General features: G+C 41.2%; 1 protein-coding gene across 1 annotated transcript; it reads right to left on the reverse strand.

The window, feature by feature from the left end:
• Positions 1-8,113: 8,113 nt before the first annotated feature.
• On the reverse strand, positions 8,114-15,623 carry LOC109871962 (stanniocalcin-like). Its single transcript, XM_020463019.2, has 4 exons — positions 15,308-15,623; positions 12,682-12,824; positions 12,354-12,565; positions 8,114-11,599 (listed from the first exon to the last, which is right to left on the reverse strand). Exons 1-4 carry the CDS (start codon positions 15,420-15,422, stop codon positions 11,308-11,310), a joined length of 762 nt encoding a protein of 253 aa, XP_020318608.1. The 5' UTR covers positions 15,423-15,623; the 3' UTR covers positions 8,114-11,307.
• Positions 15,624-17,946: the final 2,323 nt, after the last annotated feature.

Genomic DNA, 17,946 nt, shown 5'->3' on the forward strand with positions numbered 1-17,946 from the left:
TAAAAGAGGGTTTGGTTGAGATTCATTTGTTGGAATTTGAATAAAGGGTATATCTTTAGATTGTGTGTCTCCCTTTGAGACTTGCTTGGGGGGCACCTTGTTGTAGCATTGGGGGATGGGGAGGGGATTGAGGACAGAGGCATCTGCTTATTGTAAAGGAAACTGCCACTCCTCTCCATTGCTGCTAGGCAGAGGTCTCAACAGGCCTGGTCCAAACCTCTTTAAGCTCTGTCACTCACCCTGGGTCTCCTTCCCTTGTAGGGTACCTCCTACACTCAGTGTACTGTATACACCACGCACTCTGCACCTGAGCTGCATCTGTTACTGGCTCCCTACACAGGCAGCCAGCCCTTATGGAGATTGATGTCTGTAGCTTGTCTGCACATAGAAGCTTAAATGGGTGCAATTTATATGGCCATGCTCCTCTGCTCCAAAACTGTCTCTTCTCAGTCTTGCTCAATGACACTTCCTTGGAGATTGATGTCATGTTCATTGGATTAACCTCCAAACTAACTTTATGAAACACAATTTTATAGTGGATACATTTCCAGGTAGTTATTGGGAATTTACATGGTGAAATGGTAATTACACAGTAATATCCCAATAATAACTTATCAAGCACCAAAAGACACCATTTGGTTACCATGTAACTTCTGTTACACTTTTATTTGAAGTATAACAGAAAGTAGCCATTACCACACAATTTCCTAATTGGATTCATTTTTAATTGTGCAACCACTAGATGTCTCTGCAAGACTGGCATATAACTGTATGTCTCCAAATTCTCTTGAGAGTACAGCAGACCTGTGCATATGTCAAATACTTTAATAGTTTGCTTGATTAAGCTTGACCAATGTGCAGGGTGGGACCAGTTTGCACATTTGGGACAAGAACACGATTTGATGCTTCATTTTGTATCCAGCAAGCTTAATCAAGAACACCTCAAGTATTTGGAAGTATTTGACTTCAGTTTTGATACAGACCATTATTGACTAGTCTGGAGGGGACTGATTTAGTCCAGACAGGAAATACTTGCCAGAATAAGGATTTAGACAGACATACATAAAAAAGATCTTCAACACTTCACGTTTCATTATTAAAGTGTGAGGCAGTTACATAGTACTAACAATGGATCCTAAAATAAATAATAAAAGAGCAAGAAACATTTTGATTTTCCATAACATGAATCCACTAGTGGCCCATTTTAAGTTATTCCTCTGATAGTAGGCCTACTCTGTTACAACGTCTCAATCAAGGCTTGGAAAACACCCCCGTCTGGTGGTAGTGACCAGACATCTGGCAGGTTCATCCTTGTTTGGATGTAAAAGACATAACGGTGTGCTTTCCCAACTGAAATCAACTGATCTTGTAGTTACTGAGCCAGCTAGGTTTTGATAAGAGCCTTGGTAATGCCTAGAAGGGCCTGGGTAATGCCTAGAAGGCCAGCATCCCGGAGTCTTCACTGTTGACATTGAGACTGGTGTTTTGCAGGTACTATTTAATGAAGCTGCCAGTTGAGAACATGTGAGGTGTCTGTTTCTCAAACTAGACACTCTAATGTACTTGTCCTCTTGCTCAGTTGTGCACCGGGGCCTCCCACTCCTTTATCTATTCTGGTTAGGGCCAGTTTGCGCTGTTCTGTGAAGGGAGTTGTACACAGCGTTGTACGAGATCTTCAGTTTCTTGGCAATTTCTCGCATGGAATAGCCTTCATTTCTCTGAAAAAGAATAGGCTGACGAGTTTCAGAAGAAAGTACTTTGAAAGTACTTTGTTTCTGGTCAATTTGAGCCTGTAATCGAACCCTAAAGAAGGTCATTTTTATTGCTTTATTAATCAGGACAACAGTTTTCAGCTGTGCTAACAATTGCAAAAGGGTTTTCTAGTGATCACTTAGCCTTTCAAAATGATAAACTTGGATTAGCTAACACAACGTGCCATTGGAACACAGGAGTGATGGTTGCTGATAATTGGCCTCTGTACTCCTATGTAGATATTTCCAGCTACAATAGTAATTTACAACATTAACAATGTTTACACTGTATTTCTGATCAATTTGATGTTATTTTAATGGACAAAAAAAATTGCTTTTCTTTCAAGGACATTTCTAAGTGACACCAAACTTTTGACCGGTAGTATATATATATTGTTTATGTCAAAACTGCTAAATCTCAGTAAATTTGGTTGGGAATCATTTGACACCAATATCCAAATCTTGTGTAATGGTCTTCTTCCTCCTCTGACGACGAGGAGTAGTAGGAAGGATCGGAGGACCAATGCGCACCGTGGTAAGTGTTCATGATACTTTTAATAGAACACAGAAAAATACAAAATAACAACATGAAATAACAAAAACCGAAACAGTTCCGTGTGGAACACACAGACACAGAAAATAATCACCTACAAATCAAGTGAAAACAGGCTGCCTAAGTATCAATCAGGGACAACGATTGACAGCTGCCTATGATTGAGAACCATACCAGGCCAAACACAGAAATACCAACTCATAGAAAAACAAATATAGACAACCCACCCAACTCACGCCCTGACCATACTAAAACAAAGACATAACAAAAGAACTAAGGTCAGAACGTGACACCTTGTCTCTGATTTTCAAGCAGATTTAAGTCAGATCTGAGACTGGACCCCTCAGGAACACTCAACACCTCTCTGGTGTGTCTTTGGCAATACACTTTGTGTAATTGTCCAAAAAGTTAATTTATTTGCAATATATAATCAAATTGTATTCGTCACATGAGCCGAATACAACAGGTGTACGTACGCCTTACAGTGAAATGCTTACTTACAAGCCCTTAACCAACAATGCAGTTTTAAGAAAATACCCCCCAAAAAGTAAGAGATAAGAAAAAAAAGAATTAACGAGCAGCAGTAAATAACAATAGCGGGGCTGTATACATGGGGTACCGGTTCAGAGTCAATGTGTCAATGTGCGGTAGCACCAGTGTTGAGGTAATTGAGGTAATTATGTACATGGGGGTTATTAAAGTAGGGTTATTAAGGGGTTATTAAACTGGCTATGCCAAGATAATTACAGAGAGTAACAGCAGCGTAGGGCGGTGCAAATAGCCTGGGTAGCCATTTGATTAGCTATTCAGGAGTCTTATGGCTTGGGGGTAGAAGCTGTTTAGAAGCCTCTTGGACCTAAACTTGGCGCTCCGGTACCGCTTGCCGTACGGTAGCAGAGAGAACAGTCTATGACAATTTTTAGGGCATTCCTCTGACACCGCCTGGTGTAGAGGTCCTGGATGGCAGGAAGCTTGGCCCCGGTGATGTACTGGGCTGTACGCATTACCCTCTGTAGTGCCTTGCGGACGGAGGCCGAGCATTTGGCATACCAGGCAGTGATGCAACCCATCAGGATGCTCTTGATGGTGCAGATGTAAAACCTTTTGAGGATCTGAGGACCCATGCCAATTATTTTCAGTGTCCTGAGGGGGAATAGGTTTTGTCATGCCCTCTTCATGACTGTCTTGATGTGCTTGGACTATGTTAGTTTGTTGGTGATGTGGACTCCAAGGAACTTGAAGCTCTGAACCTGCTCCGCTACAACCCTGTCGATGAGAATGGGGAGTGCTTGGTCCTCCTTTTCCTGTAGTCCACAACCATCTCATTTGTCTTGATTACATTGAGGGAGAGGTTGTTGTCCTTGAAACCTAGGTCAGGTCTTTGACCTCCTCCCTACAGGCTGTCTCATCATTGTCGGTGATCAGGCCTTCCACTGTTGTGTCATCGGCAAACTTAATGATGGTGTTGTAGTTGTGCCTGGCCGTGCAGTCATGAGTGAACAGGGAATACAGGAGGGGACTGAGCACACACCCCTGAGGGGCCCCCGTGTTGAGGATCAGCGAGGCGGATGTGTTGTTACCTACCACCTAGGGCGGACCATCAGGAAGTCTAGGATCCAGTTGCAGAGGGAGGTGTTTAGTCCCAGGGTCCATAGCTTAGTGATGAGCTTTGAGGGCACTATGGTGTTGAACGCTGAGCTGTGGTCAATGAATAGCATTCTCACATAGGTGTTCCATTTGTCCAGGTGAGAAAGGGCAGTGTGGAGTGCAATAGAGATTGCATCATATGTGGATCTGTTGGTGCGGTATACACATTGGAATGGGTCTGGGGTTTCTAGGATAATGGTGTTGACCACCCGTTCAAAGCATTTCATAGCTACAGATGTGAGTGCTACGAGTCGGTAGTCATTTAGACAGGTTACCTTAGTGTTCTTAGCCACAGGGACAATGGTGATCTTCTTGAAACATGTTGGTATTACAGACTCAGTCAGGGAGAGGTTGAAAATGTCAGTGAAGACACTTGCGAGATGGTCAGCCTTGTGAATGTTGACCTGTTTAAAGATCTTACTCGCATCAGCTGCGGAGAGCGTGACCACACAGTCATCCGGACCAGCTGATGCTCTCATGCATGTTTCAGTGTTGCTTGCCTCGAAGCGAGCATGGAAGTTATTCAGCTCATCTGGCAGGCTTGTGTCACTGTGCAGCTCTGGGTTGTGCTTCCCTTTGTAGTTTAATAGTTTGCAAGCCCAATATTGCCTTGCAGTATTACTTAAGGGCCTTTTTGCAAAAATAATGGATGATTTGAAACATATATTTTTTTAACACAGCCTTTCTTTTCACTTTGTTATACAGGCCAGTAATGTGGAGTGAATGCAATGTTGTTGATCCCTTTGCATTTTCAAGTATTGTGGTGGCAGCATCCTGTTGTATGTTTGTCACCGACAGGGGCTGGGGAGTTTGTCAGGATAAAAAGAATATGAAAGGAGCAAAGCCCAGGTAAAAAGCTAGAGGAAATCCTGCCTCAGTCTTCTGAATACATGACCCTTGAATAGAGTTTAATATTTTGGCGGGACAATTACACAAATAATTTAAAAAAACATCTGAATGTTTTTCCAAGAGGAATTGAGTGTTCCCGAGGGGTTCAGTCTCAGTCCTGACATTAAAATGGATTGAAAATCAGAGACAAGGTTTGAATATTGCTGTCCATTAATGATTCCGAACCAAATAAACTGAGCTTGAGCAATTATGTTCCCCTAAGAGTTGTGCAGAGTTGGTAGAATCTTATTCAAAGTTAATTACAGCTGTAATTGCTGCCAAAGGTGCTTCCACCAAGTTATTAACTCTGGGGTGTGAAGACATATGCAATCAAGACATCTTCTTTTTTAGTTTTTTATTCATTTAGAACATTTTCTATATTTATTTTACTTTGAAAATATGGTGCAGGTTATGTATATCTGTAGGAAAAAAAATCCAATTATAATCCCTTTCTAAATTTAGAAAGGGGGTGTAGACTTTCACTAGGCAATGTATAGCTAGCCATTGATAAATGAATTGGGACCGAAGTTTGGTGTAAGACATATATGATCACTCAATTATAGCACACTTTCCTACATCTGCTTTCTGTGTATCTATCTTTAGTTCAATTCAATCGCATTCGCTTTCTCGTCCCTGGGTATTTCCCCAGTCAAATGAAGGGATTGTGGAGAGATTGCCTGTTGGATTTAATTCTCCACTGCTCTCCTCAGTCACACCACATTTCACTGCACATCTGATTTGTCACGCTGCCAATGAATATGTCACAAGTTTTATGGGAAAGAGAAAGACATAATGAATATATAACGCATAGGGAGAAGTATGATCTTCTTACTGCATTTATAATAGAGCATTGTTCAATGGTCTAATCACATTGTGGACAGACAGTGTACAGGTATTTTGGACGTATAGTGGCCAGCCTAATGATGTTAATGAAGAATTATTACATGTAATATCGTACAAGAGATATTTTGAGAGAAAAGATTGGATGCGCTGCAAGAGGGTAGAGATAGATGATCTATGTCTTCTTTGTACAGCATAAACTCAGCAAAAAAAGAAATATCCTCTCACTGTCAACTGCATTTATTTTCAGCAAACTTAACATGTGCAAATATTTGTATGAACATAACAAGATTCATCAACTGAGACATAAACTGAACAAGTTCCACAGACGTGTGACTAACAGAAATGGAATAATGTGTCCCTGAAGAAAGGGGAGGGGGTCAAAATCAAAAGTAACAGTCAGTATCTGGTGTGGCCACCAGTTGCATTAAGTACTGCAGTGCATCTCCTCCTCATGGACTGCACCAGATTTGCCAGTTCTTGCTGTGAGATGTTACCCCACTCTTCCAGCAAGGCACCTGCAAGTTCCCGGACATTTCTGGGGGGAATGGCCTTAGCCCTCACCCGCCGGTCCAACAGGTCCCAGACGTGCTCAATAGGCTCTTCACTGGCCATGGCAGAACACTGACATTCCTGTCTTGCAGGAAATCATGCACAGAACGAGCACTATGGATGGTACATTGTCATGCTGGAGGGTCATGTCAGGATGAGCCTGCAGGAAGGATACCATATGAGGGAGGTGTATGTCTTCCCTGTAACACACAGCTTTGAGATTGCCTGCAATGACAACAAGCTCAGTCCGATGATGCTGTGACACACCGCCCAAATAAATCACGCTCCAGAGTACAGGCCTCGATGTAACACTCATTCCTTCGAACATAAACGCAAATCCGACCATCACCCCTGGTGAGACAAAACTGAGACTCGTCAGTGAAGAGCACTTTTTGTGCCCATAGGCGACGTTGTTGCCGGTGGTGTCTGGTGAGGAACTGCCTTACAACAGGCCTAAAAGCCCTCAGTCCAGCCTCTCTCAGCCTATTGCGGACAGTCTTAGCACTGATGGAGGGATTGTGCGGTCCTCGTCTAATTCGGGCAGTTGTTGTTGCCATCCTGTACCTGTCCCACAGGTGTGATGTTCAGATGTACTGATCCTGTGCAGGTGTTGTTACAAGTGGTCTGCCACTGCGAGGACGATCAGCTGTCCGTCCTGTCTCCCTGTAGTGCTGTCTTAGGCGCCTCACAGTACGGACATTGCAATTTATTGCCCTGGCCACATCTGCAGTCCTCATGCCTCCTTGCAGCATGCCTAAGGCACGTTCACGCAGATGAGCAGGGACCCTGGGCATCTTTCTTTTGGTGTTTTCAGAGTCAGTAGAAAGGGCTCTTTTTAGTGTCCTAAGTTTTCATAACTGTGACCTTAATTGCCTACCGTCTGTCAGCTGTTAGAGTCTTAACGACCGTTCCACAGGTGCATGTTCATTAATTGTTTATGGTTCATTGAACAAGCATGGGAAACAGTGTTTAAACCCTTTACAATGAAGATCTGTGAAGTTATTTGGATTTTTATGAATTATCTTTGAAAGGCAGGGTCCTGAAAAAGGTATGTTTCTTTTTTTGCTGAGTTTATGTGTAAAAGCATGGTGCAGAAGACTTGCACTTCTGAACATGATCCCTGGCTTTATGAAGCAAGTGCAGTATTCCCACTCATCTCACAAAGCACATGTGCTTTATGTCCACTATATATTTTTCTCCAGTGAAGAGAATGCCCCCTTGTGACCAGATTCAAACCCACCAGAAAACCTCTCCTGTTTGTCTCCTAGCAAACACATACCGTTGTAATCATAGAGGACTAATGGAGAAGCACATTTTTCTTCCAGAGAGTGGTCCTGCCTTGCACTGGGATTATTTTAAGGATATTACACATCTATACTAATAATAAAAGGGGCTAGTGCCTTGCACTGTGTAAGATAATGGGATGATGACTTGCATGTGAGTGTCTCTTTAAAAGCAGAACATGTTGGAATCACTCTATGCAGAGCAGCTGCATCACCTATCCCTGGGACTGGAGTGCTGCTGATGAGAAAGCCCTACAGGACTCTTCCAAATTGGCATGAAATTATATTTGCCTCTGACTGAGATAGCGGCCATGCAGCCACTCGTGTACTGCTCTCTCTTTTCCTGGGGCACTCCAATGATACAGGCACTTTGCAGTTTCAGCTCGTTTGTGCTCAAGTTTAAGAAAGTACATTTTCATAAGGATGTGCTCTGTTAGTCCTTGTTTTCTACTTCATGGGTACAATTCATTATAGATATTCATAATTGCTAATACTTGCACTTTGTTTTCAGATTTTAAGTTTAGATGTACTGTATGTGTTTAAAAGTACCAGTTTTACATGTTAGTCAAATGAAAGCAGTCAACACATGTGATACCATATGCCAGATATGATAATAGTTTATTTCTAATCAGCAAAGACACACAGTTGATGCATTTGTATCTTTCATTATTTTTAGCACAGAGAAAAAAGCCATACATCCATGTATACATAATGGGTATATATGTAGATGGGTATGTATTAAAGTGCAAGTGATTCACAAGGATCAATCATGCTTAACATAGCTACTGTATTCGGAACTTCAGCAAGTAATCTCCGCAAATGGCTTACTGATAACTTTCGTCTATGAATTTGAAAGTAAAGTAACTGTCACTACGATTAAGATTTCACTCTTACTGATCACCCAAGTAGTTTTAATTCTGGCAAATTGATTTCAAGTCTTGAGGGGAAAGAGTACCATGGAGTTCCAGAGTTCAGGGAGCCCAGTCCCCAGCCTGCCATAAACATATGGTGTATCAACAGAAAACGCTGCTGCCAATTTCACTGATTTCCCTAAGGATAGATTTAGCTAATAATCCAGTAGGCCTACCACCAAAATGCACCCTATTCTTGTCTTGCAACAAATAGCCTAATGAATAAAACAAAATGTCTCGAAATAACAAAATATGACTTGTAAGTCTGTTAATTTAATTCTCATATTTGCCTATTACAGACTTTCATACACTATGCACCTTTAACTAAACACACATTATAAAATATGTCAATGAACCATCTAGGTTTGGGCACATCCTCACCAGAACAAACATTCAATATAAGATACATTCTCTAAAGTTACCCAGAATTTGGATTTATAAGCATAGTCTCAAGGGAGAGGAAATAAACAGAATACTATTGTCAAATATGTTCACTGCAAGCAACATTCAAATAAATTTACAAATTCCAGAAGAAGTACCAAACTGAATGAAAATGGTAAAATGCAAGTATACAGATTGATGCCATGGTCTGTGAATGGGTTTTCACCATAGATATACAAGTAAATGTAAAATGATAACCTATCATACAGGGGAGCAAGCTATTGTTTAGCAGCAAATGTTTTGGATTTTGTCCAGCTATTACAGACACAGAAATACATGTATTAACAGTATAGGAAGGAAGTAGTCCCAACCCATCGCAAGTGATGAATGTTTCAATGCCCCTTTATAGTGGTCATAAGAGATGCAAAGTGCATATGTAACATTAGTAGTAAGATACACTACATTGCTAATACAGTCTTAACATTTGAGTGATTTTTTTTCCTTACTTTTTCTTTTTAATATATACTATATTGCTACTAAAAGCAAGATATTATTATATCCCAAGAAAAAGACAAAACAAAAAACAATACAACATAAACCACAGCAACAAACACAGAAACAGAAAGGGGGAGTCTAGGGGCACATTGCATTGCCTGCATACTTCACTATGAGTATGGGAGCAAATGAGCTGCTGCCACATTCATTCAGCATCAGCTGGCACTGTTTGTGACAAAGGGCAAGGTTGTGTGTTATTGTGAATCCTCCATATGAGAGATTATTGCATAGGTTTGTGAGTTCTTAACATTTCAAATGATTTGGTATTGTAAAACCACCAGATCTCTCTAACATTATTTTCCCCTTGTGCACATCGCCTTCATCCAGGCATGTGTGAAAAGTCTCTTGAATTAACCTCCCTTTATTGAAGCACTTATGGAGTAATGTCACCAGGGTAACCTTTCTGAGAGAAACATTATTTTGCATGATATTAAGGATAGATCCAGCAAATGCTTTGCAGTTCAGTCTTCAAGTTTAGCTGTTAAATGTACAATGAATGGCTTGACCACAATTTCTCTCTACCTTCATAACATAATCAATCGTGCTTGGAAAATACACACACATTCCCAACAGAGTCCCCTTGCACCAGTACATAAGTGACCATGTTTGCAATATGGGTTGTTTAAGTGACAGTCCCATGTAACACTCATAAAGAAGATAACCTGACTTGAATGACCAACTTGTTCCCCTATGTCCAGCACAGAGTCATAACATGGGTCCTATTCAGTCAACAGAGAGGACAATGTAGAGAGTGGCAGATCCTATAGTATTTGATCATGAGCCCCCACTGAAATAGAAGCTATGACCAAACTGCACATTAAAATTGTATATCTGTAACCTAACTAAAACTACAGCAACATCATAAAATAACAATTTAAATAATATAGTAGGAAAATAAATATCAATATTATACCAACAAGGCTTTTAAATAGTCATTATCAACACTGGAAGTCAGTGTGTATGATCCAAACCCTCCATGTCATATTCATCAGGGAGAATGTTGTTCATCTAATGGTGTGGCCTCTATCAATCTCAGGTGGTCACCTGCTCATAAGTTACACTGCTGGTCCACACTTTCTGTGAACTGAGTGTTTCAGGACAGAAGAGATGTAATGGTATCTAAACAATGCTATATTCTCTGGTATAGGAGTTAGCTACATGGCATTCCGGGTGGTTACAAGTTAAGGTAACTTCCTGTGCAAAGTTTATTAGGATAGCTCTCATCTGAGGGACATGCCTCTCTCACAGATCTGGCTGTTGCCATCAGAGACTAATAACTCAATAAATAAAAGAATCCTGTTTGTGTCAGTGACTATGTGACACTGATTTCTATAGCACATGCTTACCTATTTTAATGGTCTCATCATAATATAGAAATATTTCACATTTACTGTATGAAACATCTAGTAATGAACTAATAGTAATAATATTTAATTATCTATTGATGAAGATATTGATGACATATCAATTGATATTATATTAATGGATAAACATTTGTATTCTGCAACCCTATTTTTTTTAAACATTTGTGCTCTATAGATATGAACCATACCTGCAAGATTGTGCTTGAAATCCTAGACAGAAAACTTAAAGGGACATCATCCCACCAGGCTCTCAGAATTCATATCAAGTGTGGGGAGTGAACAGGAATGGACAGGGCCAAGTTGTGGAGATACAATAGAATACAATACAACATGTTCAATGAACTTGGTGAGTGATAGAGTTGGGAAATAGTTTAGGGGAGGGGATCCTCTCAAACCTTAGGTACAGTATCTCTCACACTCAAACTCTGATATAAAATATACTTGAAACACATTGGATATTCTCTTAGAGGTGCATGTTATTTTCCAGTCTGGAGAGGAATGATTCTTAAATACCCAAGGGAAGAGACCACTGTTGGCTTATGTTTTTGAGGGGTGTGTGTAGTTTCTGGATCTGAGTGGGAGTTAGGAGCTGTCACCAGTGGCGCGCTTCTTGCTAAAATGGCTGGCAGAGTCTCTGTTGCGTAGACCAGACTGGATCTTATACATGTGTGGGCCCATTGACAACCGTGAGCTCCTTCGGCCCTCCACTCCAGTTGGAACGGCAGCAGCAGCAACCGAGGGGCAGGGTTTGTTCTGCAGAAGCTGGAAGAGAATGGTCATCTCTGGGCCAAGTCTGGACACCATACTGGCCCTCAGCAGGTCCACAGTCTCCTCATCACAGTTCATCAGGCTCTGGAGGAGCTTACCGTAAAACCTGCAAAAGGATGCAGCATTCATGTATTTTTGTTGCTGGTATTTACATTTTTTATTTTAAAGCTGCAATATGTAACTTTTTGGGCAACCGACAAAATTCACATAGAAATGTGAGTTATACATCCGTCATTCTCACTGAAAGCAAGTCTAAGAAGTGGTAGATCAGTTCTATGTGCACTATTTCTATGCTTCCCATTTTTAAGTTGAGTTTTTGTCTTTTACTTTCGGTTTTGTATACCAGCTTCAAACAGCTCAATATGCAATATTTTGGGTTATGGAAAATATATTTCAGTGATTTAGATGGTACAATCTACAATATACTTGCTTGTTATGTCACTTAAAGTAAATTTAGGCCAACTATTAGAATTTTAGCAACCAGGAAATGGCGGAGCGATTTCTACATAGTGCAGAATTTGAGTCATTTAGAAGACACTCTTACAGTTAGTGCGTTCATCTTAACATAGCTAGCTGGGGCAACCACATTTATCTCAGTCACAGTAAGCCCATTTTTCCTCAATAAAGTAGCTAAAAGCAAAGTCAGTGCTAATAAGGGGCTAAAAAAGTCAAGTGCGAGTGTTAGCTCATGGAAGGCTTTTTTTTATTTTTACAATTTTATCAAAATGTCTTAGGAGCCCAGTGAAATGTATTTCCTTCAGTAGAGTTAGTGTACCAAATACATAGATTTTGTTGTACTAAGATAAAGTAAAAAAAAACAGAAATGGAAGCCCTTTGACCTATGTTTTCTAGGAACTCACCTGTTGGGGAAGTGGCTTGGGAGCTGAGCCACCTCTCCAATAGCATCTGGATTGGTGCGGGCGATAGTGCAGATATCCAGCTTGCTGTAGCACTCCTCCTGAACTTCTGAGGTCATTCTTTGGAAGGTTGAGCAGCGGCGGATGGTGAGGAACACCTTGGAGGTGATGCCGTTGGCAATGCACTTGAGGCTCTCTTTCACAAAGGCTTTACCCTGCACAAAACCACATAATATCACAGTCATATCAAAAAACATGACTTAACTTCAGTTAACAGGTTTAATCTACAGCGACATACTGTCAGATTTGAAAAGAGAAAGAATTACCATACCTGAGTGTCAAATTTAGCTGCACTGTACAGAAAGGACTTGCAGATGTCGTGCATGCCATCTGTGTCACATGTGGAGTTCTCCAGACATGCGAAGGCTCCACAGCCTACTTGGAGGGCACTGTTCAGACAGCGTGCCACGTCAGCTGTAGACTCAGAGAGGGAAGGGACCATAAGCAGGGGGCAGGCTATCATATAGCTCTCAACAATAATGGAAAGATAACCAGTCTGTTTTGATTGGGAACCAAACAATTAAGGGATTTGATGATAATTTACATGCAAAGTTGATTCAATGCTGCGATCATAACTATTCAGACAAATTACAACTTGACTGCTCATTGGACACCTTCAACTATTTAAGACTGGGACACAATTTACCATAATTACATTTCCTCTTCCTGGCAAATCATTTAATGAATATTCTACACACACACACACACACACACACACACACACACACACACACACACACACACACACACACACACACACACACACACACACACACACACACACACACACACACACACACACACACACACACACACACACACCAGGATCAGGTTCCGCTGACTGTCCCTTTTGGCACCAGACCCCTTGTTTCCATTACCCTCACATGCGACAAGACAATAACATGCAGCATTTGGAAGGCGTGCCAAACCACCTCTGACACTCATCACCATGGACTGTGCACACTTAAAAGTACAGTCATGTACCCTGGCTTGGGTCACTGTCTCAATCCTCATAAAAAGACCTAATGTTCATGTTTCACATAAATATTGCCTCAGACTTAATATTAAAGAGCAAGCTGACATACACAGCTGTGTAAACTACTCTGACAAGAGGTAAAGATATAAAGTAACCAGAAAACCCCTAAATGTCTTCCAATGAATGCCTCTATTGTCCATTTAGTAAGACTGGGACAAGTTCATGGTAAGAAGCATACAGCAATTGTAACAATGAGCTGATGTACTGTATGCCACAGAATGATACACTCTCACTCATTTAACATTTTTGGTCCCCCCCCCCATAATGAACTAGCCAATCTGCGATGAATCGGAATGGTTGTCCAGCAGATATGATTGATCTCTAAGAAGCACCATGCTCTAATCACTAATCAAACTGTCCCACCACTGTATCGCTCAGGTCATGGGAGAATTAATAAATAAATAAATTAGATTTCAACATATACACACTCCTTCAGCATCTCTTACTGGCAGGACCAAGGAGGCCCACGCAGCAGATACTTAGTCTGAGGTAACCAATGCATTGGTTTAACTGAAATAACAATAAAGACTTAAGGAGATCAGAGATAACACCTCATTCATACCCATATTTCCTAACATGGGCCTGGCTTTCATTGGGCAAGCAACTTTTTCATATCTCATACACATTTTGGAAACGGAGTGCATGAGCATTTAATCCATCCCTCTGGCAACCAATTTAAGCATAATGTTATGCATGGGGTTGAATAGATAGCCCAATCCGATGTAGACCTAGGCCATTAATTAGTTTTTTTCTTGCTATACAATAGCTTTCCTCTTTTTAGGGGCAGTGCTCGGTGGAACGATGTTATTTTCACTTTATTAATCGCACGGGAATACGATTGGCAGTTACAGTTGGCAAACCATTGAAAAGGGACATAAAGCCTACTGATTGAGTAAGTAGGGACGCACGTCACGCGAAACCTTGTGCCCTATGAGTCTTCGAATCTGGATATCATCCCTGGCCAATGGCCAACATTCTTTCCCCAAAGACACTCTAACGTCTCCACCCGCTTTGCGTTCACCTAGAAAGCTCTACCCCATTCACGTTTCTTCTGGTATTAGGCGCTTCATTCCTCCTGTCAAGACGCCGGTAGCCAGTAGCTACAGGTGGGTGCAGTGGCCTAGCCTATGCCACCACGCACAAATCGGTATTTTATGGGGCCTACAGCAATACTGTAGTTCTATCAATTCTTTACACTGGTGACTGCTTGGAAGAATACCAATACATTTAAAATATGATGGCCATAGTTGTTTCGAAACACCTGTAGATCATTTGGTGGTTTAATAAAATGCTTAAACAGTGCGTAAAACAACATTATAGATAAATGCATTTAAGACATTTAAAAAATGACTTGTAGAATAGGCTACCGGACATAAATAAATAACCATTGATGAATTTAACCACACACAGGGTACAAGTGTGCTCCCCTGTATCAACTAATTCCTACAGCCTCTTTTAAAATAAATATGAATCTGATGTTCTATCCTCAGGTCAGTGACCTCGTGTTTAAGCAACCCACACGACCATCAATTCAAAGAGCATTCGTTCATAGACCATGTTTCAACATCTCATGATGGTAGGCTACAGCTTTTTCACAAACAGGTGTCAGTCACCACGAAGCTCACGCTCATCACTTGCCGGTAAAACACCGGTAGAGCACAGTGAGTAGCCTAGCCTATGTTGGAGCTATTCGGTTGTCTGTCGATCAAGGCGTTCACTTGGAAACAGAGCAGCATATCATGTAATAGCAAACATTCCCCCATACTGTGCATACAATGTAATAGTAATAATCCATACAAATCCGTGCGAACACCGCATCCACTCAAAAACATGCTGTATTGTAAGAGAGACTATTACTTACAAGGGGTATTTGCAGAAAATCGTGCTCTTCTGGGTGAATACGACTCGTTCTGATCCAGTTCATATGCAGATGCAATCAGCACCATTAGAAGAAAAAGTCCGGTCATCAAAGGCATTGTTCAATAATCACTGATGATCTAACAAAATACAAGGAATAGTGTTTCTTGCTTATCTTATTAATAGTTCATACAGCTCTGAAAATGTACAGCGCCGTGTTTTCAACAATGTAAATATATCACTAAGTAGGTACCATCTACCCAATGCGGCTATTCCTCTACCCTGGACCGTACACTGATTTCCTTTGACGTGCATGACCGATAGAGCGCTGGTCTGCACGTGTTTATATGGGACTGCCGCACATTACGAGTCTCCTGGTTAGCCCAATCAAAACACAGCATCAACGACCATGCTCTCTCTCCGGTCGCCTAATTGATTGACAATTTTACAGTACATTGAAATTCAATGTGGTCTTGGGTATTTCGCGCCAATGATAGCCTACATAAATTATTATTTGAGTTGATAAAACACTGAAGCTGTAGTACATTTTGCCATCTCAAGTCAAAGTCAATTAGGTTATAGTTTTTTCAGTAAACAGTCAGAAATTGGTGTACCTGTTCACTTCAAACAACCGTTAAGTGACATTTTCACTTGATTTGTTCGTTATGTTTCTATGCGCCATATGCAAACTTCAGTGAGAGTGAAATATATGTCTTATTACCTGATGATACCTGAACCCATTCAAACCAATACCACACAGGCTATTTCTGCAGTTTCCATTTGGTAAAATAGACAGGGCAGATTAGTGGCAACATTGACACTGGGTAAATTCTCGGCAACCCATCAATCCAGTTTATGTCAGCACAAATGTATAAAATTCCATCTTGAAACAATGCTAAAAAAAATATATTATGGTCTACCGGAAGGAATATAATGGCATATTGTGTATACAGTAGGCTTATTGCTTAGGCTAATAGATGTGATTTAGTAACCTGCGTCTTTAGTCAAATGTATTGCGCGCTTTGTCTTACTTAAATTTCTTAAAATAATATAAACTGAAATTATTCAAATAATTTGACTTTTATCGCATGATTGGCATTTTGCTAAACCATGTTCAATAAATGAGACTATTGTTCGTTTAATGGACAACATTTATTTAACATTGAGATAACATACTTTATGTCAATAATGAGGTAGTTTATGTATGGATAGCCATCAATGTTGATGTATTTCCTGGTTTGTTGCATGCCGGTGAGACGTGGTAGCCAGGCACGGATCCAAACTAGTTGTAGCTACACATGCCAGAGGGAGGCCAATAATGTGTCATCCATGTCTGAGTATGGCAACGTCCTTGATCTATTCAAACCAAATCAAATTGTATTCCTCACATGCTTCGTAAACAACAGGTGTAGACTAACAGTGAAATGCATAAGGGGCCTTCCAAACAATGCAGAGAGAGAGAACTTAGAGAAAAAATTGAAAAGTAATAACAGGTAATAATAAAAGTAATAATAAATACACAAATGAGTAACAATAACTTAGTTATAACCACAGGATACCAGTACCTAGTCGATGGGCAGGCGGTAGGAGGTAATTGAGGTAGATATATACGTATAAATAGGAATAAAGTGACTAGGCAACAGGATAAATAATAAACATAAGCAGGAGCATATTTGATGAGTATAAAAAGTTTGTGTAAAAAGGGTCAATGCAGATAGTCCAGGTAAGTATTTGGTTAACTATTTAAGTAACTATTTAATAGTTTTAAGGCTTGGGGGTAGGGGCTGTTTCTGTTGGTTCTGCAACCGCTTGCCATGCGGTAGCAGAGAGAACAGTCTATGACTTGGTTGGCTGGAGTCTTTAACAATTGTTAGGGCCTTCCTCTGACACCACCTGGTATAAAGGTCCTGGATGGCAGGGAGCTCAGCCCTAGTGATGTACTGTATCACCTAGTCGTTGGATGCCAATTAGTTGCCCGTCGTTGGATGCCAAGCGGTGATGCAGCCAGTCAAAATGCTCTCAATGGTGCAGCTGTAAAACTTTTTGAGGATCTGAGGCCCCATGTCAAATCTTTTCAGCCTTTTGAGGGGAAGAGGCATTGTCGTGCCCTCTTCACAACTGTGTTGGTGTGTGGACACCAAGGAACTCGATGCTCTCGATCCGCTACACTACAGCACCGTCGATGTGAATGGGGGCGTGAACGGCCCTCCATTCCCTGTAGTCCACAATCATCTCCTTTTTCTTGCTGATGTTGAGGGAGAGGTTGTTGTCCTGGCACCATACTGCCAGGTCTCTGTCCTGCTCTCTATAGGCTGTCTCATCATCATCGGTAATCAGGCCTACCACCATCGTATTGCCAGCAAACTTAATGATGGTTTTGGAGTCATACGTGGCAACGCAGTCGTGGTTGAACGGGGAGTACAGGATAGGACTAAGCACGCACCGCTGAGGGGCCCCCCGGGTTCAGGGTCAGCTTGGCAGATGTGTTGTTGCCTACCTTCACTACCTGGGGGTGGCCCGTCAGGAAGTTCAGAATCTAGTTGCAGAAGGAGGTGTTCAGTCACAGGGTCCTTAGCTTAGTGATGAGCTTGGAGGGCACTATGGCGTTGAACGCTGAGCTGTAGTCAATTAACAGCATTCTCA

Source organism: Oncorhynchus kisutch, linkage group LG3 (genome assembly GCF_002021735.2).
Source record: "Oncorhynchus kisutch isolate 150728-3 linkage group LG3, Okis_V2, whole genome shotgun sequence".
NCBI classification, from domain to species: Eukaryota; Metazoa; Chordata; class Actinopteri; order Salmoniformes; family Salmonidae; genus Oncorhynchus; species Oncorhynchus kisutch.